At 44.8% G+C, this 18,539-nt stretch overlaps 1 protein-coding gene across 4 annotated transcripts in view; it reads right to left on the bottom strand.

Moving 5' to 3' along the window:
- LOC123994760 (stromal interaction molecule 1-like) overlaps positions 1–18,539 on the bottom strand; it is a 117,002-nt gene that overhangs the window by 61,555 nt on the left and 36,908 nt on the right. For all 4 annotated transcript variants that reach the window (XM_046297730.1, XM_046297733.1, XM_046297732.1 and 1 more), the window contains one exon: positions 11,062–11,177. In XM_046297730.1, the coding sequence (XP_046153686.1) occupies positions 11,062–11,177 (116 nt within the window). The remainder of the gene's footprint in view (positions 1–11,061; positions 11,178–18,539) is intronic.

Below are 18,539 nucleotides of genomic sequence, written 5' to 3'. Positions count from 1 at the left end.
CCTGGAAATGTTGCCTATTGTTTGTTTAAGTTTGGCAGAGCCATACATGAAAGCAACTGACTAAAGGTCTTCACAGGTCCAAAAAGTTGGACTTGGACCCAAATGGACCAGAGGACAACCAGTCACAAATCAGGTGCAAAACATGTCAGTCAGGGCTGTAATTAGCACTGAGGACACCTAGGTGAGCGTCACCTGGAATGCTTTTCCAACAGTCTTGAAGGAATTCCTACATATGTTGAGCACTTGTTGGCTGCTTTTCCTTCACTCTACGGTCCAACTCATTCCACACCATCTCAATTGGGTTGAGGTCAGGTGATTGTGGAGGCCAGGTCATCTGATGCAGCACTCCATCACTCTCCTTGGTCAAATAACCCTTACACAGCCTGGAGGTGTGTTGGGTCATTGTCCTGTTGAAAACAAATGAGTCAGTCTCACTAAGCCCAAACCAGATGGGATGGCGTATTGCTGCAGCATGCTGTGGTAGCCATGCTGGATAACTGTGCCTTGAATAAGTAAATCAACGACAGTGTCACCAGCAAAGCACCACCACACCTCCATGCTTCTTGGTGGGAATCACACATGTAGAGATCATCCGTTGACCTACTCTGCCTCACACAAAGGCATGGCGGTTGGATCCAAAAATCTCAAATGTGAGCTCAGACCAAAGGACAGATTTCCCCTGGTCTAACATCTAATGCTCATGTTTCTTGGCCCAAGCAAGTCTCTTCTTATTGGTGTTCTTTAGTAGTGGTTCCTTTGCAGCAATTTGACCATTAAGGCCTGATACACGCAGTCTCATCTGAACAGTTGATGTTGAGATGTGTCTGTTACTTGAACTCTGAACCATTTATTTGGGCTGTGATTTCTGAGGCTGGTAAGTAATGAACGTATCCTCTGCAGCAGAGGTAACTCTGGGTCGTCCTTTCCTGTGGCAGTCCTCATGAGAGTCAGTTTCATCATAGCGCTTGATGGTTTTTGCAACTGCACTTGAAGAAACTTTCAAAGTTCTCGAAATTTTCCGGATTGACTGACCATCATGTTTTAAAGTTATGATGGACTGTTGTTTCTCTTTGCTTATTTGAGCTGTTCTTGCCATAATGTGGACTTGGTCTTGTACCAAAAAGGGCCATCTTCTGTATACGACCCCTACCTTATCACAATAGAACTGATTGGCTCAAATTAACTTATTTTTTAATTATTTTTTATTTCACCTTTATTTAACCAGGTAGGCTAGTTGAGAACAAGTTCTCATTTGCAACTGCGACCTGGCCAAGATAAAGCATAGCAGTGTGAACAGACAACACAGAGTTACACATGGAGTAAACAATTAACAAGTCAATAACACAGCAGAAAAAAATGGGCAGTCTATATACAATGTGTGCAAAAGGCATGAGGAGGTAGGCGAATAATACAATTTTGCAGATTAACACTGGAGTGATAAATGATCAGATGGTCATGTACAGGTAGAGATATTGGTGTGCAAAAGAGCAGAAAAATAAATAAATAAAAACAGTACAAAAACAGTATGGGAATGAGGTAGGTGAAAATGGGTAGGCTATTTACCAATAGACTATGTACAGCTGCAGCGATCGGTTAGCTGCTCGGATAGCTGATCTTTGAAGTTGGTGAGGGAGATAAAAGTCTCCAACTTCAGCGATTTTTGCAGTTCGTTCCAGTCACAGGCAGCAGAGTACTGGAACGAAAGGTGGCCAAATGAGGTGTTGGCTTTAGGGATGATCAGTGAGATACACGTGCTGGAGCGCGTGCTACGGATGGGTGTTGCCATCATGACCAGTGAACTGAGATAAGGCGGAGCTTTACCTAGCATGGACTTGTAGATGACCTGGAGCCAGTGGGTCTGGCAATGAATATGTAGTGAGGGCCAGCCAACTAGAGCATACAAGTCGCAGTGGTGGGTGGTATAAGGTGCTTTAGTGACAAAACGGATGGCACTGTGATAGACTGCATCCAGTTTGCTGAGTAGAGTGTTGGAAGCCATTTTTTAGATGACATCGCCGAAGTCGAGGATCGGTAGGATAGTCAGTTTTACTAGGGTAAGCTTGTCGGCGTGAGTGAAGGAGGCTTTGTTGCGGAATAGAAAGCCGACTCTTGATTTGATTTTCGATTGGAGATGTTTGATGTGGGTCTGGAAGGAGAGTTTGCAGTCTAGCCAGACACCTAGGTACTTATAGATGTCCACATATTCAAGGTCGGAACCATCCAGGGTGGTGATGCTAGTCGGGCATGCGGGTGCAGGCAGCGATCGGTTGAAAAGCATGCATTTGGTTTTACTCGCGTTTAAGAGCAGTTGGAGGCCACGGAAGGAGTGCTGTATGGCATTGAAGCTCGTTTGGAGGTTAGATAGCACAGTGCCCAATGACGGGCCAAAAGTATATAGAATGGTGTCGTCTGCGTAGAGGTGGATCAGGGACTCGCCCGCAGCAAGAGCAACATCATTGATATATACAGAGAAAAGAGTCGGCCCGAGAATTGAACCCTGTGGCACCCCCATAGAGACTGCCAGAGGACCGGACAGCATGCCCTCCGATTTGACACACTGAACTCTGTCTGCAAAGTAATTGGTGAACCAGGCAAGGCAGTCATCCGAAAAACCGAGGCTATTGAGTCTGCCGATAAGAATATGGTGATTGACAGAGTCGAAAGCCTTGGCGAGGTCGATGAAGACGGCTGCACAGTACTGTCTTTTATCGATGGCGGTTATGATATCGTTTAGTACCTTGAGTGTAGCTGAGGTGCACCCGTGACCAGCTCTGAAACCAGATTGCATAGTGGAGAAGGAGCGGTGGGATTCGAGATGGTCAGTGACCTGTTTGTTGACTTGGCTTTCGAAGACCTTAGATAGGCAGGGCAGGATGGATATAGGTCTATAACAGTTTGGGTCCAGGGTGTCTCCCCCTTTGAAGAGGGGGATGACTGCGGCAGCTTTCTAATCCTTGGGGATCTCAGACGATATGAAAGAGAGGTTGAACAGGCTGGTAATAGGGGTTGAGACAATGGCGGCAGATAGTTTCAGAAATAGAGGGTCCAGATTGTCAAGCCCAGCTGATTTGTACGGGTCCAGGTTTTGCAGCTCTTTCAGAACATCTGCTATCTGGATTTGGGTAAAGGAGAACCTGGAGAGGCTTGGGCGAGGAGCTGCGGGGGGGGCAGAGATGTTGGCCGAGGTTGGAGTAGCCAGGCGGAAGGCATGGCCAGCCGTTGAGAAGTGCTTATTGAAGTTTTCGATAATCATGGATTTAATCGGTGGAGACCGTGTTACCTAGCCTCAGTGCAGTCGGCAGCTGGGAGGAGGTGCTCTTGTTCTCCATGGACTTCACAGTGTCCCAGAACTTTTTGGAGTTGGAGCTACAGGATGCAAACTTCTGCCTGAAGAAGCTGGCCTTAGCTTTCCTGACTGACTGACTGCGTGTATTGGTTCCTGACTTCCCTGAACTTAAGGCACACCTGTTAATTGAAATGCATTCCAGGTGACTACATGGATGAGATAATGCCAAGTGTGTGCAAAGCTGTCATCAAGGCAAAGGGTGGCTACTTTGAAAAATATAAAATATAAAATATATTTTTTAAACACTTTTTTGGTTACTTCATGATTCCATAGTTGATGTCTTCATATATATTAGTTTAAAATGTAGAAAATAGTACAAAAAAAAATGGAATGAGTAGGTGTGTTTTAAGCTAGTTAGCATGTCTTAACAAAAGACTACTATGCAAGTATCTATTTCAATATAAATTCACTGCAACAACTGTAGGTGGACGTACTAGCTGGTAAATTCGCTCTGGTCATCTACTCCGATTTCAGACCACGGGTAAGATAATATGTAGCTAGCTAGACTCAGATATTACACGTTTCTAATTTTGATGAAGTATTTTCATTTTAAATTTAAATTAAAGTACACTATTATCTAGCTAGCTGGCATGCTAGCTAACGTTACGTGTATGATCTTATTATTCGTACCTGAGAGCCACTAGTTATAGCCTAATGTTAGCTAGCTATCATTGAACCTGGTTAGTTAGCTACCTACAGATTCATACAGGGTAGTAACATCATGACTTGGGATTATGGTTCATTGTTTACCTAGCTACATGTCTTAACAAAACACTCATCTGAGTGTTGCAGACCACAGAATATCTGATGAATTTACGAATGCTCAACACCTGTTGAATATGGCCGATGTCAGTAAAAAAAAAGCATAAATTGCCAGCAGCACAGTTAGTCACCAACGCTCTGCATAACATGAAAACAGCCTAACCAGCTCTGGTAGGGCGGGTAAAATAGTCTGAGTGGGGTGTTCTCTCATTATGTGTCTGGAAGTAGCTAGCAAGCTAGCCAATGTCAGCCAAGTTAGCTCGGGTGCTTGTCTGCCGTTGTGAGGTCAGAACGTTCGTATCATCCCTACTCATCGGCCAGAGCGTTCATTGTGCGCTCCGACAGTGAAACGCTCTGAATTTACATACGGACAATCTGACAGTTGCAGTCACCAATGCTCTGAATAACATAACATCCTAACCAGCTCTGCTAGGGAGAGTAATGTTCAGTAAGCTGTTCTCTCATTTGTGTCTGGAAGTAGCTAGCAAGTTAGCGTGGGTGCTTGACTTCTGTTAGTACAGAACGCTCGGAGCAACCCTTAAAAAGCAGGTGGGGCTAAAGCTTAAGAGGGTGTGAACAATGCTGAATGGGTGAAGACAAAGGGCTCTCCAGTAGTAGTACCAAAATATTCAAAGGCCATTTTCTCAAAAGTGCGTTTACAAGTTTATCCACTTTCAAAGAAAAGTCACTTTCCCATTGTTCCACAACTGTACTGTATGATATACCATTTTGTAGCTCTGAGTCACTACTTTCATCCAATGTAAAAAAAAAAAAATACATTTCAAATTTTGCTACATAAGACCGATTTGAGCTGGTCAGTCACAAATGTGGAATAAGTCCAGGATTATTGTATATGCCTTCAGAAATTATTCACACCATTTTACTTTTTCCACATTTTGTTGTATTACAGCCTGAATTTAAAATACCCCATCATGTCAAAGTGGAATTGTTGTTTGAAGACATTTTGTAAAATAATTGTCAATAAATGTTAATAAGTTCAGGAGTAAAATCAAATCAAATCAAATCAAATTTATTTATATAGCCCTTCGTACATCAGCTGATATCTCAAAGTGCTGTACAGAAACCCAGCCTAAAACCCCAAACAGCAAACAATGCAGGTGTAAAAGCACGGTGGCTAGGAAAAACTCCCTAGAAAGGCCAAAACCTAGGAAGAAACCTAGAGAGGAACCGGGCTATGTGGGGTGGCCAGTCCTCTTCTGGCTGTGCCGGGTAGAGATTATAACAGAAAATGACCAAGATGTTCAAATGTTCATAAATGACCAGCATGGTCAAATAATAATAAGGCAGAACAGTTGAAACTGGAGCAGCAGCACAGTCAGGTGGACTGGGGACAGCAAGGAGCCATCATGTCAGGTAGTCCTGGGGCACGGTCCTAGGGCTCAGGTCCTCCGAGAGAGAGAAAGAAAGAGAGAATTAGAGAGAGCATATGTGGGGTGGCCAGTCCTCTTCTGGCTGTGCCGGGTGGAGATTATAACAGAACGTGGCCAAGATGTTCAAATGTTCATAAATGACCAGCATGGTTGAATAATAGCAAGGCAGAACAGTTGAAACTGGAGCAGGAGCATGGCCAGGTGGACTGGGGACAGCAAGGAGTCCTCATGTCAGGTAGTCCTGGGACATGGTCCTAGGGCCCAGGCCAGTTGAAACTGGAGCAGCAGCATGGCCAGGTGGACTGGGGACAGCAAGGAGTCATCATGTCAGGTAGTCCTGGGGCATGGTTCTAGGGCTCAGGTCCTCCGAGAGAGAGAAAGAAGGAGAGAAGGAGAGAATTAGAGAACGCACACTTAGATTTACACAGGACACCGAATAGGACAGGAGAAGTACTCCAGATAAACAAACTGACCCTAGCCCCCCGACACATAAACTACTGCAGCATAAATACTGGAGGCTGAAAATGTCCTTATCAAGTCAGACAATAAGTTGTATGGACTCACTAATAGTCTTAAATTATTTTTGAATGACTACTGTATCTCTGTACCCCATACATAGTCAAGCAGGGAATTTCAAAAACAGATTCAACCACAAAGACCAGGGAAGTATTCCAATGCCTCGCAAATAAGGGCACCTATTGGTAGATGGGTTAAAAAAAAGCATACATTGAAATCCCTCCCATGTTTTATACACAAGTGTATGTTGTGGGGCGGCAGGTAGCCTGGCGGGTAGTAGCGTTGGGCCAGTAACCAAAAGGTGGCTGGATTGAATCCCCGAACTGACATGGTAAAAATCTGTCATTCTGCCCCTGGGCAAGGCAGTTAACCCACTGAACCCCGGCGCCGAAGACGTGGACGTCGATTACGGCAGCCCTCCGCACCTCTCTGATTCAGAAGGGTTGAGTTAAATGCAGAAAACATTTCAGTTGGACAACTGATAATGTATTTCCTTAAAATTCCATTGGTAAATGAGTAAAAAAAAGCATGCTGAAGTTATGAATTACACTTTGGATGGTGTATCAATACAGCCAGTCACCACAAAGATGCAGGCGTCCTTAACTCAGTTGCCAGAAAGGAAGGAAACCACCATGAGGCTAATGGTGGCTTTAAAACAGTTAGACTTTAAATACGCCCAAAACCACTCATTCCGATAATTTACAGTGTTACATAACACTATGTGACTCGTTTCAGGAAACTACAGTAGGCGTATGTCGCACGTCACTACTTCACGGGAGCGGCATTTGAACACAAACCATTTTTGAACATGTGAACTGTGATGTGCCTTAACAAACTTGTATTCCATCCATAACTATGAATACAATTGTTCAATTATGTTCAATTATGAGCCAAGTTAGATGTTCTCTACCATTTGGCCATCAGATTTGTCAGCAATGCTCCTGATAGGGCACATCACTGCACTCCATACGTCTCTGTAAACTGGTCATCTCTGTATACCTTTCACAAGAACCACTAGTTGATGCTCGTTTATAAAACCCTCTTAGGCCTCACTCCCCCCTACTCGAGATATCTACTGCAGCCCTCATTATCCACATACAACCGTTCAGCCAGTCACATTCTGTTAAAGGTCCCCAAAGCACGTTGACAGAGTATTTTGTGTAGATTGTTGACAAATTACAATTAAATACTTTAATCCCACTTTGTGTTACGATCGTCGTAGTGAGGAGACCAATGCGCAGATTGATGTGAATACATACTTTTAATGTAAGACGAATGAGCACGAAGTACACTAAACAAACAAAATAACAAAATGAACATGACCGCTATCAGCACTGAGTGCAAACATGCAACATCACATAGACAATCACCCACGAATTGCGCTGCCTAAATATGGTTCCTAAATATGGTTCCCAATCAGAGACAACGATAAACAGCTGCCTCTAATTGAGAACCAATCCAGGCAACCATAGACATACAAAACACCTAGACTAGTCATCAACCCCATAAACATACAAAAACCCGAGACAGGGGGAAAACACAACAAACCACCCCTTGTCACACCCTGACCTAACCAACATAATAAAGAAAACAAAGATAACTAAGGTCAGGGCGTGACACTTTGCAACAAAATGTGGAAAGACTCAAGGGGTGTGAATACTTTCTGAAGGCACTGCATATCTCTATCAGGGATGGGCAACCCCCCTTTTGAAGGCCCTCGTATCAACAAAAGGAAATTAGATTTGAAGTCAGGAATTTACATAAACAAGTTATAATGACAGAAATCAATCCCAGAAAAACAGCAAAGGACCTTGTGAAGATGCTGGAGGAAATGGGTACAAAAGTATCTATATCTACAATAAAACAAGTCCAATATCGGCATAACCCGAAAGGCCACTCAGCAAGGAAGAAGCCACAGCTCCAAAACCGCCATAAAAAATCCAGACTACGGTTTGCAACTGCACATGGGGACAAAGATCGTACATTTTGGAGAAATGTCCTCTGGTCTGATGAAACAAAAATATAACTGTTTGGCCATAATAACCATCATTATGTTTGGAGGAAAAAAAGGGATGCTTGCAAGCCGAAGAACACCATCCCAACCGTGAAGCATGGGGGTGGCAGCATCATGTTGTGGGGGTGCTTTGCTGCAGGAGGGACTGGGGCACTTCACAAAATAGATGGCAACATGAGGTAGGATGTGGATATATTGAAGCAGAATCTTAAGACATCAGTCAGGAAGTTAAAGCTTGGTCGCAAATGGATTTCCAAATGGACATTGACCCCAAGCATACTTCCAAAGTTGTGGCAAAATGGCTTAAGGACACCAAAGTCTAGGTATTGGTGTGGCCATCACAAAGCCGTGACCTCAATCCTATTGAACATTTGTAGGCAGAACTGAAAAAGCACGTGCGAGCAAGGAGGCCTACAAACCTGACTCAGTTACACCAGCTCTGTCAGGAGGAATGGGCCAACATTCACCCAACTTATTGTGGGAAGCTTGTGGAAGGCTACCTGACACGTTCGACCCAAGTTAAACAATTTAACGGCAATTCTACGAAATACTAATTGGGTATGTAAACTTCTGGGAATGTGATGAAATAAATAAAAGCTTAAATAAATCTATTATTCTGACATTTCACATTCTTAAAATAAAGTGGTGATCCTAACTGACCTAAAATGGGGAATTTTTACTTAAGGAATTGTCAGAAACAGAGTTTAAATGTATTTTGCTAAGGTATATGTAAACTTCTGACTTAATCTGTATATTAGAACACCTGCTCTTTCCATGACATGGACTGAACAGCTGAATCCAGGTGACAGCTATTATCACTTGTTAAATTCCCTTAAAATCAGTTCAGATGAAGGGGGGAGACAGGTTAACTTCTTACGGCTGAAATCACACTAACGGGATCGATATGACAACAGCCAGTGAAAGTGCAAGACGCCAAATTCAAACAGAACTCTCATAATTAAAATTCCTCAAACATACAAGTATTTTACACCATTTTAAAGATAAGTGTTGTTAATCCCAACACAGTGTCAAAAAGGCTTTACGACGAAAGCACACCAAACGATTATGTTAGGTCAGCACCTAGTCACAGAAAACCACAGCCATTTTTCCAGCCAAAGAGAGGAGTCACTAAAAGCAGAAAGAGATACCATTAATCACTAACCTTTGATGATCTTCATCTGATGACACTCATGTTACACAATACATGTATGTTTTGTTCGATAAAGTTCATATTTATATCCCAAAATTTGTTTACATTGGCGCGTTAGGTTCAGTAATGTTTTGCTTACAAAACATCCAGTGATTTTGAAGAGAGCCACATCAATTTACAGGAATACTCATCATAAACATTGATGAAAGATACAAGTGTTATGCATAGAATTAAAGGTACACTTCTCCTTAATGCAACCGTTGTGTCAGATTTCAAAAAAACTTTACGGCAAAAGCACACTATGCGATAATCTGAGTACAGCGCTCAGTTACCATACAGATACCCGCCATGTTGTGGAGTCAACAGAAGTCAGAAGAAGCATTATAAATATTCACTTATCTTTGATGAACTTCATCAGAATGCACTCCCAGGAATCCCAGTTCCACAATAAATGTTTTTTTTTTCGATAAAGTCCATAATTTATGTCCAAATACCTCATTTTTGTTTGCGCGTTTAGTTCACAAATTCAAATTCATGATGCGCGAGGACTAGATCCAGACGAAAAGTCAAAAAGTTCCGTTACAGTTTGTAGAAACATGTCAAACGATGTATAGAAACAATCTGTAGGATGTTAACATAAATCTTCAATAATGATTAAACCGGAGAATTCCTTTGTCTTTAGAAATGCAATGGAACGCCGCTAACTCTCACGAGCACACGCGACTGAGCTCATGGCACTCTGCCAGACCTCTGGTTGAAACAGCTCTCTTTCTCTCCCCCTTCAAAGTAGAAGTCTCAAACTGTTGACATCTAATGGAAGCCCTAGGAAGTGCAATCACACCAAATTTACACTGCATCTTGGATAGGCAAAGAGTTGAAAAACTACAAACCTCAGATTTCCCACTTCCTGGTGGGATTTTTCTCAGGTTTTTGCCTGCCATATGAGTTATGTTATACTCACAGACATCATTCAAACAGTTTTAGAAACTTCAGAGTGTTGTCTATCCCAATCCACTAATACTATGCATATCTTAGCTTCTGGACTGAGTAGCAGGCAATTAGCTGGGCACCTTATTCTTCCAAGCTACTCAATACTGCCCCCCAGCCATAAGAAGTTAAAGGGTTTTAAGCCTTAAGACATGCATGTGTGCCATTGAGGGTGTGGGGGGGGGGTTGCAATTAAATATTAGGAAGGTGTTCCTAATGTTTGGTAAACTTAGTGTAAATAATCTCTGCCCCGTTGCAAAATGTGTAGAATTACAGCAAATTTGCTTTTAAACTGCTTCCTTTTCTCTACGCCCCATGACAAATAGTGTAGAATTGCAGGGAATGAACTCTAAAACTTAAAAATGTCTATGCTGACAAGAGGGGGTAGAGTTGCAAAGAAAAAGCCATCTCAGACTGGCCAATAAAAAGAAAAGATTAAGATGGGCAAAAGAACAGACACTGGACAGAGGAACTCGGCCTAGCAGACCAGCATCCCGGAGTCGCCCCTTCACTGTTGACGTTGAGACTGGTGTTTTCCCGGTACTATTTAATGAAGATGCCAGTTGAGGACTTGTGAGGCGTCTGTTTCTCAAACTAGACACCAATGTACTTGTCTTCTTGCTCAGTTGTGCAGCGGGGCTTCCCACTCTCCTCTCTATTCTGGTTAGAGCTAGTTTGCACTGTTCTGTGAAGGGAGTAGTACACAGCGTTGAACGAGATCTTCAGTTTTTTGTAATGATCATGCTGTTTAAGCAACTTCTTGATATGCCACACCTGTCAGTTGGATGGATTATCTTGGCAAATGAGAAATGCTCACTAACAGGGAGAGAGCATAGAAGGACAGACAGGAATTCACATATCAACCACACATGGACACACACACTTAGACACTCACTGAGTGGTGGTCCGAACAGCACGGTGTCCATTGCTTTCAGCTGTAGTTTCTGGGCGTGACTCCGGTCAATAATCTTCAGAATGGACAGAGTGAGAGTGATGTTCTTTACTGCCAACCTGAGGGAGGAGAGGAGAGAGGGTGTGAGAAGAGAAGAGAGCAGTGTGTGTGTGTCTGGTATTAGGTGTACATGTATGTGTGGGTGGTTCTTGAATTGTGGTGGCATTTAGGATTTTTTTATTCATATGTAATTGGCTACAGCTTCCCATTCTAAATAAACTAATATAATGACTTTAAATATTTTGTTTTACCTTTATAACTTTGTGCCACCAGTAGGGGGTAACACCAATGAGAAGTTGTAGGTTATTGATGATTTTTTTAAATGCCTTGTAACGATGTACGCTGAGAGTCGGGAAGAAAGTTCTGGGAGTGAGGGATTTAACAAAATAAAACAAGAACCTCAAACAATGCCCAGACATGAAACAGAAATAACAGAAACCTGGGGAAGGATCCAAAGGGAGTGACATATATATAGGAAAGGTAATCAAGGAAGTGATGGAGTTCAGGTGTCTGATGCGCAGGTGCTCGTAAAGATGGTGACAGGTGTGCATCAAAATGAGCAGCCTAGTGACTATGAGGCCGGAGTGGGGAACAGGAGCAGACCGGTCACCTCTTTAGAGGCGCAGGAAACCCGTCAACCCGGCTGAGACGGAGGAGCATGGTGACCTAGAGCGTCGGAGAGAGAGCATAAATGACGGTACCCCCTCCCCGGCGCGTTCGGTTCCAGCCACAGGACGCCAACCCAAGGGAAGATCCCGGGGATCAGGAGCAGACCGTTTACCCCCGCTGATGCGCGGGAACCAGAGAGACTGGCTGAGGCAGGGGAGCCTGGCGATCCAGTTGAGGCATAAGAGCCTGACGAGCCAGTGGAAGCAGGGGAGCCTGGCGATCCAGTGAAGGCATGAAAGCCTGATGAGACGGCTGAGGCATGAAAGCCTGATGAGATGGCTGAGGCATGAGAGCCTGATGAGACGGCTGAGGCATGAGAGTCTGTAGCGGCTCCCAATGTCATTCCCACCTAACCAAAAATAATAAATAAATACAAATACAAATTTAAACCACTCCCTGATGCGAGGCGGCAATTTTTAAACAATGGATGCGCTTTTCTTAGTAATCTACTTGAGAACTATTTAGGGTTCAAATAAAACATTTGAATTAAAGAAGCTTTAGAGAGAGGTTTAGTGCTTTTATATTTAATAATCTCAACCCACCCAATTCATATTCATTATATAGATAGGCATGTTTTATTTTGTCTGGTTTTGTGTCCCAGATAAAGCTAAATATTTTTGCTCATATGATTTGAAAAACTAATCATCAGTCGTAGGAAGAGCCATAAGTAAGTGAGGAAACCAAGATATACGACTAAGGAGATAATCAGGGCAATTCTTCCATAAATAGACAGGTATTTACCTCTCCATGGTTGCAGGATCTTGTCTATTTTTACATGTTTTCCATTGAAATTCATTGTGGGGGAACTTATTTATATATTTTGTGATATGAATACCGAGTATGTCTACTTCACCATCAACCCATTTTATCGGTAAACTGCGGGGTAATGTAAAAGTTATATTTTTTAAGGATCCAATACATAATATTGTACCCTTATCATAATTATGTTTTAGTCCAGAGAGTACAGAAAAGTTATCTCGATCTTCAATGAGACATGGCAGGGATCTAGCTTGCGGACATAATATAAAACTTGAGTCATTGGCATACATGGACACCTTTGTTTTTAAGCCTTGGATTTCTAATCCTCTAATGTTGTTCTTGGATCTGATTTTAATAGCTAGCATTTCGATGGCCATAATGAATAGATATGGTGACAGCGGACAACCTTGTTTAACTCCTCTTGACAATTCAAAACTCTCTGAGAAGTAGCCGTTATTTACAATTTTACACCGGGGGGTTGCTATACATTATTTTTTACCCATTTTATAAGAGAATTACCAAAATTGAAAAAAATCCAGGCATTTATAAATAATCCAGTCTTACTTTATCAAATGTCTTTTCAAAATCTGATATAAATACCATTCCTGGCTTCTTCTATGTTTCATGATGTTCTGTTATTTCTAGTAATTGTCGTATATTATCTCCAATGTATCGTCCATATAAAAAACCTGTCTGATCAGGATGAACAATACCTGGTAAAACCCTTTTCATTCTGAGTGCTATGCATTTTGCTAGTATTTTTAAATCACAACATTGAAGTGTAAGGGGCCTCAAGTGTTTTAGATAGACTGGGTCTTTATATTTGCCATCTGGGTCTTGTTTCAATAATAGAGAAATTAGACCTTCCTGCTGTGTACCTGACAGACTACCATTTCTATAGGAATAGTTAAAACAATCTAACAATGGAGCATTTATAATATAAAAAGAAAACTTTATATACTTCTACCGGTATTGTCATGTTTTGTCTTATATTGTCTTGTCATTTTGCTTTTCCTTCTGTTCATTTTCCCCCTGCTGGTCTTTTTAGGTTCGTTCCCCTTTTTCTCTCTCCCTCTCTCTCTCTCTTCTCTCTATCGTTCCGTTCCTGCTCCCAGCTGTTCCTATTCCCCTAATCAATCATTTAGTCTTCCCACACCTGTTCCCTATCCTTTCCCCTGATTAGAGTCCCTATTTCTCCCCTTGTTTTCCGTTTCTGTCCTGTCGGATCCTTGTATATTGTTCACCGTGGTGTGTCTTTGTATCGCCCTGTCGTGTCGTGTTTCCCTCAGATGCTGCGTGGTGAGCAGGTGTCTGAGTCTGCTACGGTCAAGTGCCTTCCCGAGGCAACCTGCAGTTTATTATCGAGTCTCCAGTCAGTTCTCGTGATTACGAGTGGAATTGTTTTCTATGCTTTATTTACCGCTCCGATTTGTCTAGGAGTATTGCTATTTCCTTAAACTGGATTAAAGACTCTGTTTTCGCCAAGTCGCTTTTGGGTCCTCATTCACCTGCATAACAGAAGGATCCGACCAAAGAATGGACCCAGCGACTACAGACGCTCGTAACACTGCCGTCGAGATCCAAGGAGCCATGCTCGGCAGACACGAGCAGGAATTGTCTGCTGCTCGTCATGCCATGGAGAACCTGGCCGCTCAGGTTTCCGACCTCTCTGGACAGTTCCAGAGTCTTCGTCTCGTGCCACCTGTTACTTCCTGGTCTGCCGAGCCTCCGGAACCTAGGGTTAATAACCCACCTTGCTACTCCGGGCAGCCCAAGGAGTGCCGCTCCTTTCTCACCCAGTGTGATATTGTGTTCTCTCTCCAACCCAACACATACTCTAGAGAGAGAGCTCGGGTTGCTTACGTCATTTCACTCCTTACTGGCCGGGCTCGAGAGTGGGGCACAGCTATCTGGGAGGCAAGGGCTGATTGTTCAAACTATTACCAGAACTTTAAAGAGGAGATGATTCGGGTTTTTGACCGTTCAGTTTTTGGTAGGGAGGCTTCTAGGGCCCTGGCTTCCCTATGCCAAGGTGATCGATCCATAACGGATTACTCTATAGAGTTTCGCACTCTTGCTGCCTCTAGTGACTGGAACGAGCCGGCGCTGCTCGCTCGTTTTCTGGAGGGACTCCACGCAGTGGTCAAAGATGAGATTCTCTCTCGGGAGGTTCCTTCCAGTGTGGACTCTTTGATTGCTCTCACCATCCGCATAGAACGACGGGTAGATCTTCGTCACCAAGCTCGTGGAAGAGAGCTCGCGTCAACGGTGTTTCCCTGCTCCGCATCGCAACCATCTCCCTCCTCTGGCTCAGAGACTGAGCCCATGCAGCTGGGAGGTATTCGCATCTCGACTAAGGAGAGGGAACGGAGGATCACCAACCGCCTGTGCCTCTATTGCGGATTTGATGGACATTTTGTCAATTCATGTCCAGTAAAAGCCAGAGCTCATCAGTAAGCGGAGGGCTACTGGTGAGCGCTACTACTCAGGTCTCTCCATCTAGATCCTGTACTACTATGTCGGTCCATCTACGCTGGACCGGTTCGGGTGCTACATGCAGTGCCTTGATAGACTCTGGGGCTGAGGGTTGTTTCATGGACGAAGCATGGGCTCGGAAACATGACATTCCTTTCAGACAGTTAGACAAGCCTACGCCCATGTTCGCCTTAGATGGTAGTCATCTTCCCAGTATCAGATTTGAGACACTACCTTTAACCCTCACAGTATCTGGTAACCACAGTGAGACTATTTCTTTTTTGATTTTTCGTTCACCTTTTACACCTGTTGTTTTGGGTCATCCCTGGCTAGTATGTCATAATCCTTCTATTAATTGGTCTAGTAATTCTATCCTATCCTGGAACGTTTCTTGTCATGTGAAGTGTTTAATGTCTGCCATCCCTCCCATTTCTTCTGTCCCCACTTCTCAGGAGGAACCTGGCGATTTGACAGGAGTGCCGGAGGAATATCATGATCTGCGCACGGTCTTCAGTCGGTCCCGAGCCAACTCCCTTCCTCCTCACCGGTCGTATGATTGTAGTATTGATCTCCTTCCGGGGACCACTCCTCCTCGGGGTAGACTATACTCTCTGTCGGCTCCCGAACGTAAGGCTCTCGAGGATTATTTGTCTGTGTCTCTTGACGCCGGTACCATAGTGCCTTCTTCCTCTCCGGCCGGGGCGGGGTTTTTTTGTTAAGAAAAAGGACGGTACTCTGCGCCCCTGCGTGGATTATCGAGGGCTGAATGACATAACGGTTAAGAATCGTTATCCGCTTCCCCTTATGTCATCAGCCTTCGAGATTCTGCAGGGAGCCAGGTGCTTTACTAAGTTGGACCTTCGTAACGCTTACCATCTCGTGCGCATCAGAGAGGGGGACGAGTGGAAAACGGCGTTTAACACTCCGTTAGGGCATTTTGAGTACCGGGTTCTGCCGTTTGGTCTCGCCAATGCGCCAGCTGTTTTTCAGGCATTAGTTAATGATGTTCTGAGAGACATGCTGAACATCTTTGTTTTTGTCTACCTTGACGATATCCTGATTTTTTCACCGTCACTCGAGATTCATGTTCAGCACGTTCGACGTGTTCTCCAGCGCCTTTTAGAGAATTGTCTCTACGTGAAGGCTGAGAAGTGCTCTTTTCATGTATCCTCCGTTACTTTTCTCGGTTCCGTTATTTCCGCTGAAGGCATTCAGATGGATTCCGCTAAGGTCCAAGCTGTCAGTGAGTGGCCCGTTCCAAGGTCACGTGTCGAGTTGCAGCGCTTTCTAGGTTTCGCTAATTTCTATCGGCGTTTCATTCGTAATTTCGGTCAAGTTGCTGCCCCTCTCACAGCTCTTACTTCTGTCAAGACGTGTTTTAAGTGGTCCGGTTCCGCCCAGGGAGCTTTTGATCTTCCAAAAGAACGTTTTACGTCCGCTCCTATCCTCGTTACTCCTGACGTCACTAGACAATTCATTGTCGAGGTTGACGCTTCAGAGGTAGGCGTGGGAGCCATTCTATCCCAGCGCTTCCAGTCTGACGATAAGGTTCATCCTTGCGCTTATTTTTCTCATCGCCTGTCGCCATCTGAACGCAACTATGATGTGGGTAACCGCGAACTGCTCGCCATCCGCTTAGCCCTAGGCGAATGGCGACAGTGGTTGGAGGGGGCGACCGTTCCTTTTGTCGTTTGGACAGACCATAAGAACCTTGAGTACAGCAAGAACACCAAGCCTGATGCCTTATCCCGTCTTTTTAGTTCTTCTGTGGCTTCTACTGATCCCGAGGGGATTCTTCCTTATGGGCGTGTTGTCGGGTTGACAGTCTGGGGAATTGAAAGACAGGTTAAGCAAGCACTCACGCACACTGCGTCGCCGCGCGCTTGTCCTAGTAACCTTCTTTTCGTTCCTGTTTCCACTCGTCTGGCTGTTCTTCAGTGGGCTCACTCTGCCAAGTTAGCTGGTCATCCCGGTGTTCGAGGCACTCTTGCTTCTATTCGCCAGCGCTTTTGGTGGCCGACTCAGGAGCGTGACACGCGCCGTTTCGTGGCTGCTTGTTCGGACTGCGCGCAGACTAAGTCAGGTAACTCTCCTCCTGCCGGTCGTCTCAGACCGCTCCCCATTCCTTCTCGACCATGGTCTCACATCGCCCTAGACTTCATTACCGGTCTGCCTTTGTCTGCGGGGAAGACTGTGATTCTTACGGTTGTCGATAGGTTCTCTAAGGCGGCACATTTCATTCCTCTCGCTAAACTTCCTTCCGCTAAGGAGACGGCACAAATCATCATCGAGAATGTGTTCAGAATTCATGGCCTCCCGTTAGACGCCGTTTCAGACAGAGGTCCGCAATTCACGTCACAGTTTTGGAGGGAGTTCTGTCGTTTGATTGGTGCGTCCGTCAATCTCTCTTCCGGGTTTCATCCCCAGTCTAACGGTCAAGCAGAGAGGGCCAATCAGACGATTGGTCGCATACTACGCAGCCTTTCTTTCAGAAACCCTGCGTCTTGGGCAGAACAGCTCCCCTGGGCAGAATACGGTCACAACTCGCTTCCTTCGTCTGCTACCGTGTTATCTCCGTTTCAGAGTAGTCTGGGTTACCAGCCTCCTCTGTTCTCATCCCAGCTTGCCGAGTCCAGCGTTCCCTCCGCTCAAGCGTTTGTCCAACGTTGTGAGCGCACCTGGAGGAGGGTGAGGTCTGCACTTTGCCGTTACAGGGCACAGACTGTGAGAGCCGCCAATAAACGTAGGATTAAGAGTCCAAGGTATTGTTGCGGCCAGAGAGTGTGGCTTTCCACTCGCAACCTTCCTCTTACGACAGCTTCTCGTAAGTTGACTCCGCGGTTCATTGGTCCGTTCCTTGTCTCCCAGGTCGTCAATCCTGTCGCTGTGCGACTGCTTCTTCCGCGACATCTTCGTCGCGTCCATCCTGTCTTCCATGTCTCCTGTGTCAAGCCCTTTCTTCGCACCCCGTTCGTCTTCCCTCCCCCTCCCGTCCTTGTCGAGAGCGCACCTATTTACAAGGTACGTAGGATCATGGACATGCGTTCTCGGGGACGGGGTCACCAATACTTAGTGGATTGGGAGGGTTACGGTCCTGAGGAGAGGAGTTGGGTTCCGTCTCGGGACGTGCTGGACCGTTCACTGATTGATGATTTCCTCCGTTGCCGCCAGGATTCCTCCTCGAGTGCGCCAGGAGGCGCTCGGTGAGTGGGGGGGTACTGTCATGTTTTGTCTTATATTGTCTTGTCATTTTGCTTTTCCTTCTGTTCGTTTTCCCCCTGCTGGTCTTTTTAGGTTCGTTCCCCTTTTTCTCTCTCCCTCTCTCTCTCTCTTCTCTCTATCGTTCCGTTCCTGCTCCCAGCTGTTCCTATTCCCCTAATCAATCATTTAGTCTTCCCACACCTGTTCCCTATCTTTTCCCCTGATTAGAGTCCCTATTTCTCCCCTTGTTTTCCGTTTCTGTCCTGTCGGATCCTTGTATTATTGTTCACCGTGCTGTGTCTTTGTATCGCCCTGTC

The sequence above is a fragment of the Oncorhynchus gorbuscha genome, linkage group LG14, assembly GCF_021184085.1.
Source record: "Oncorhynchus gorbuscha isolate QuinsamMale2020 ecotype Even-year linkage group LG14, OgorEven_v1.0, whole genome shotgun sequence".
Lineage (NCBI taxonomy): Eukaryota > Metazoa > Chordata > Actinopteri > Salmoniformes > Salmonidae > Oncorhynchus > Oncorhynchus gorbuscha.
This window is presented reverse-complemented; position numbering and strand designations above follow the sequence as displayed.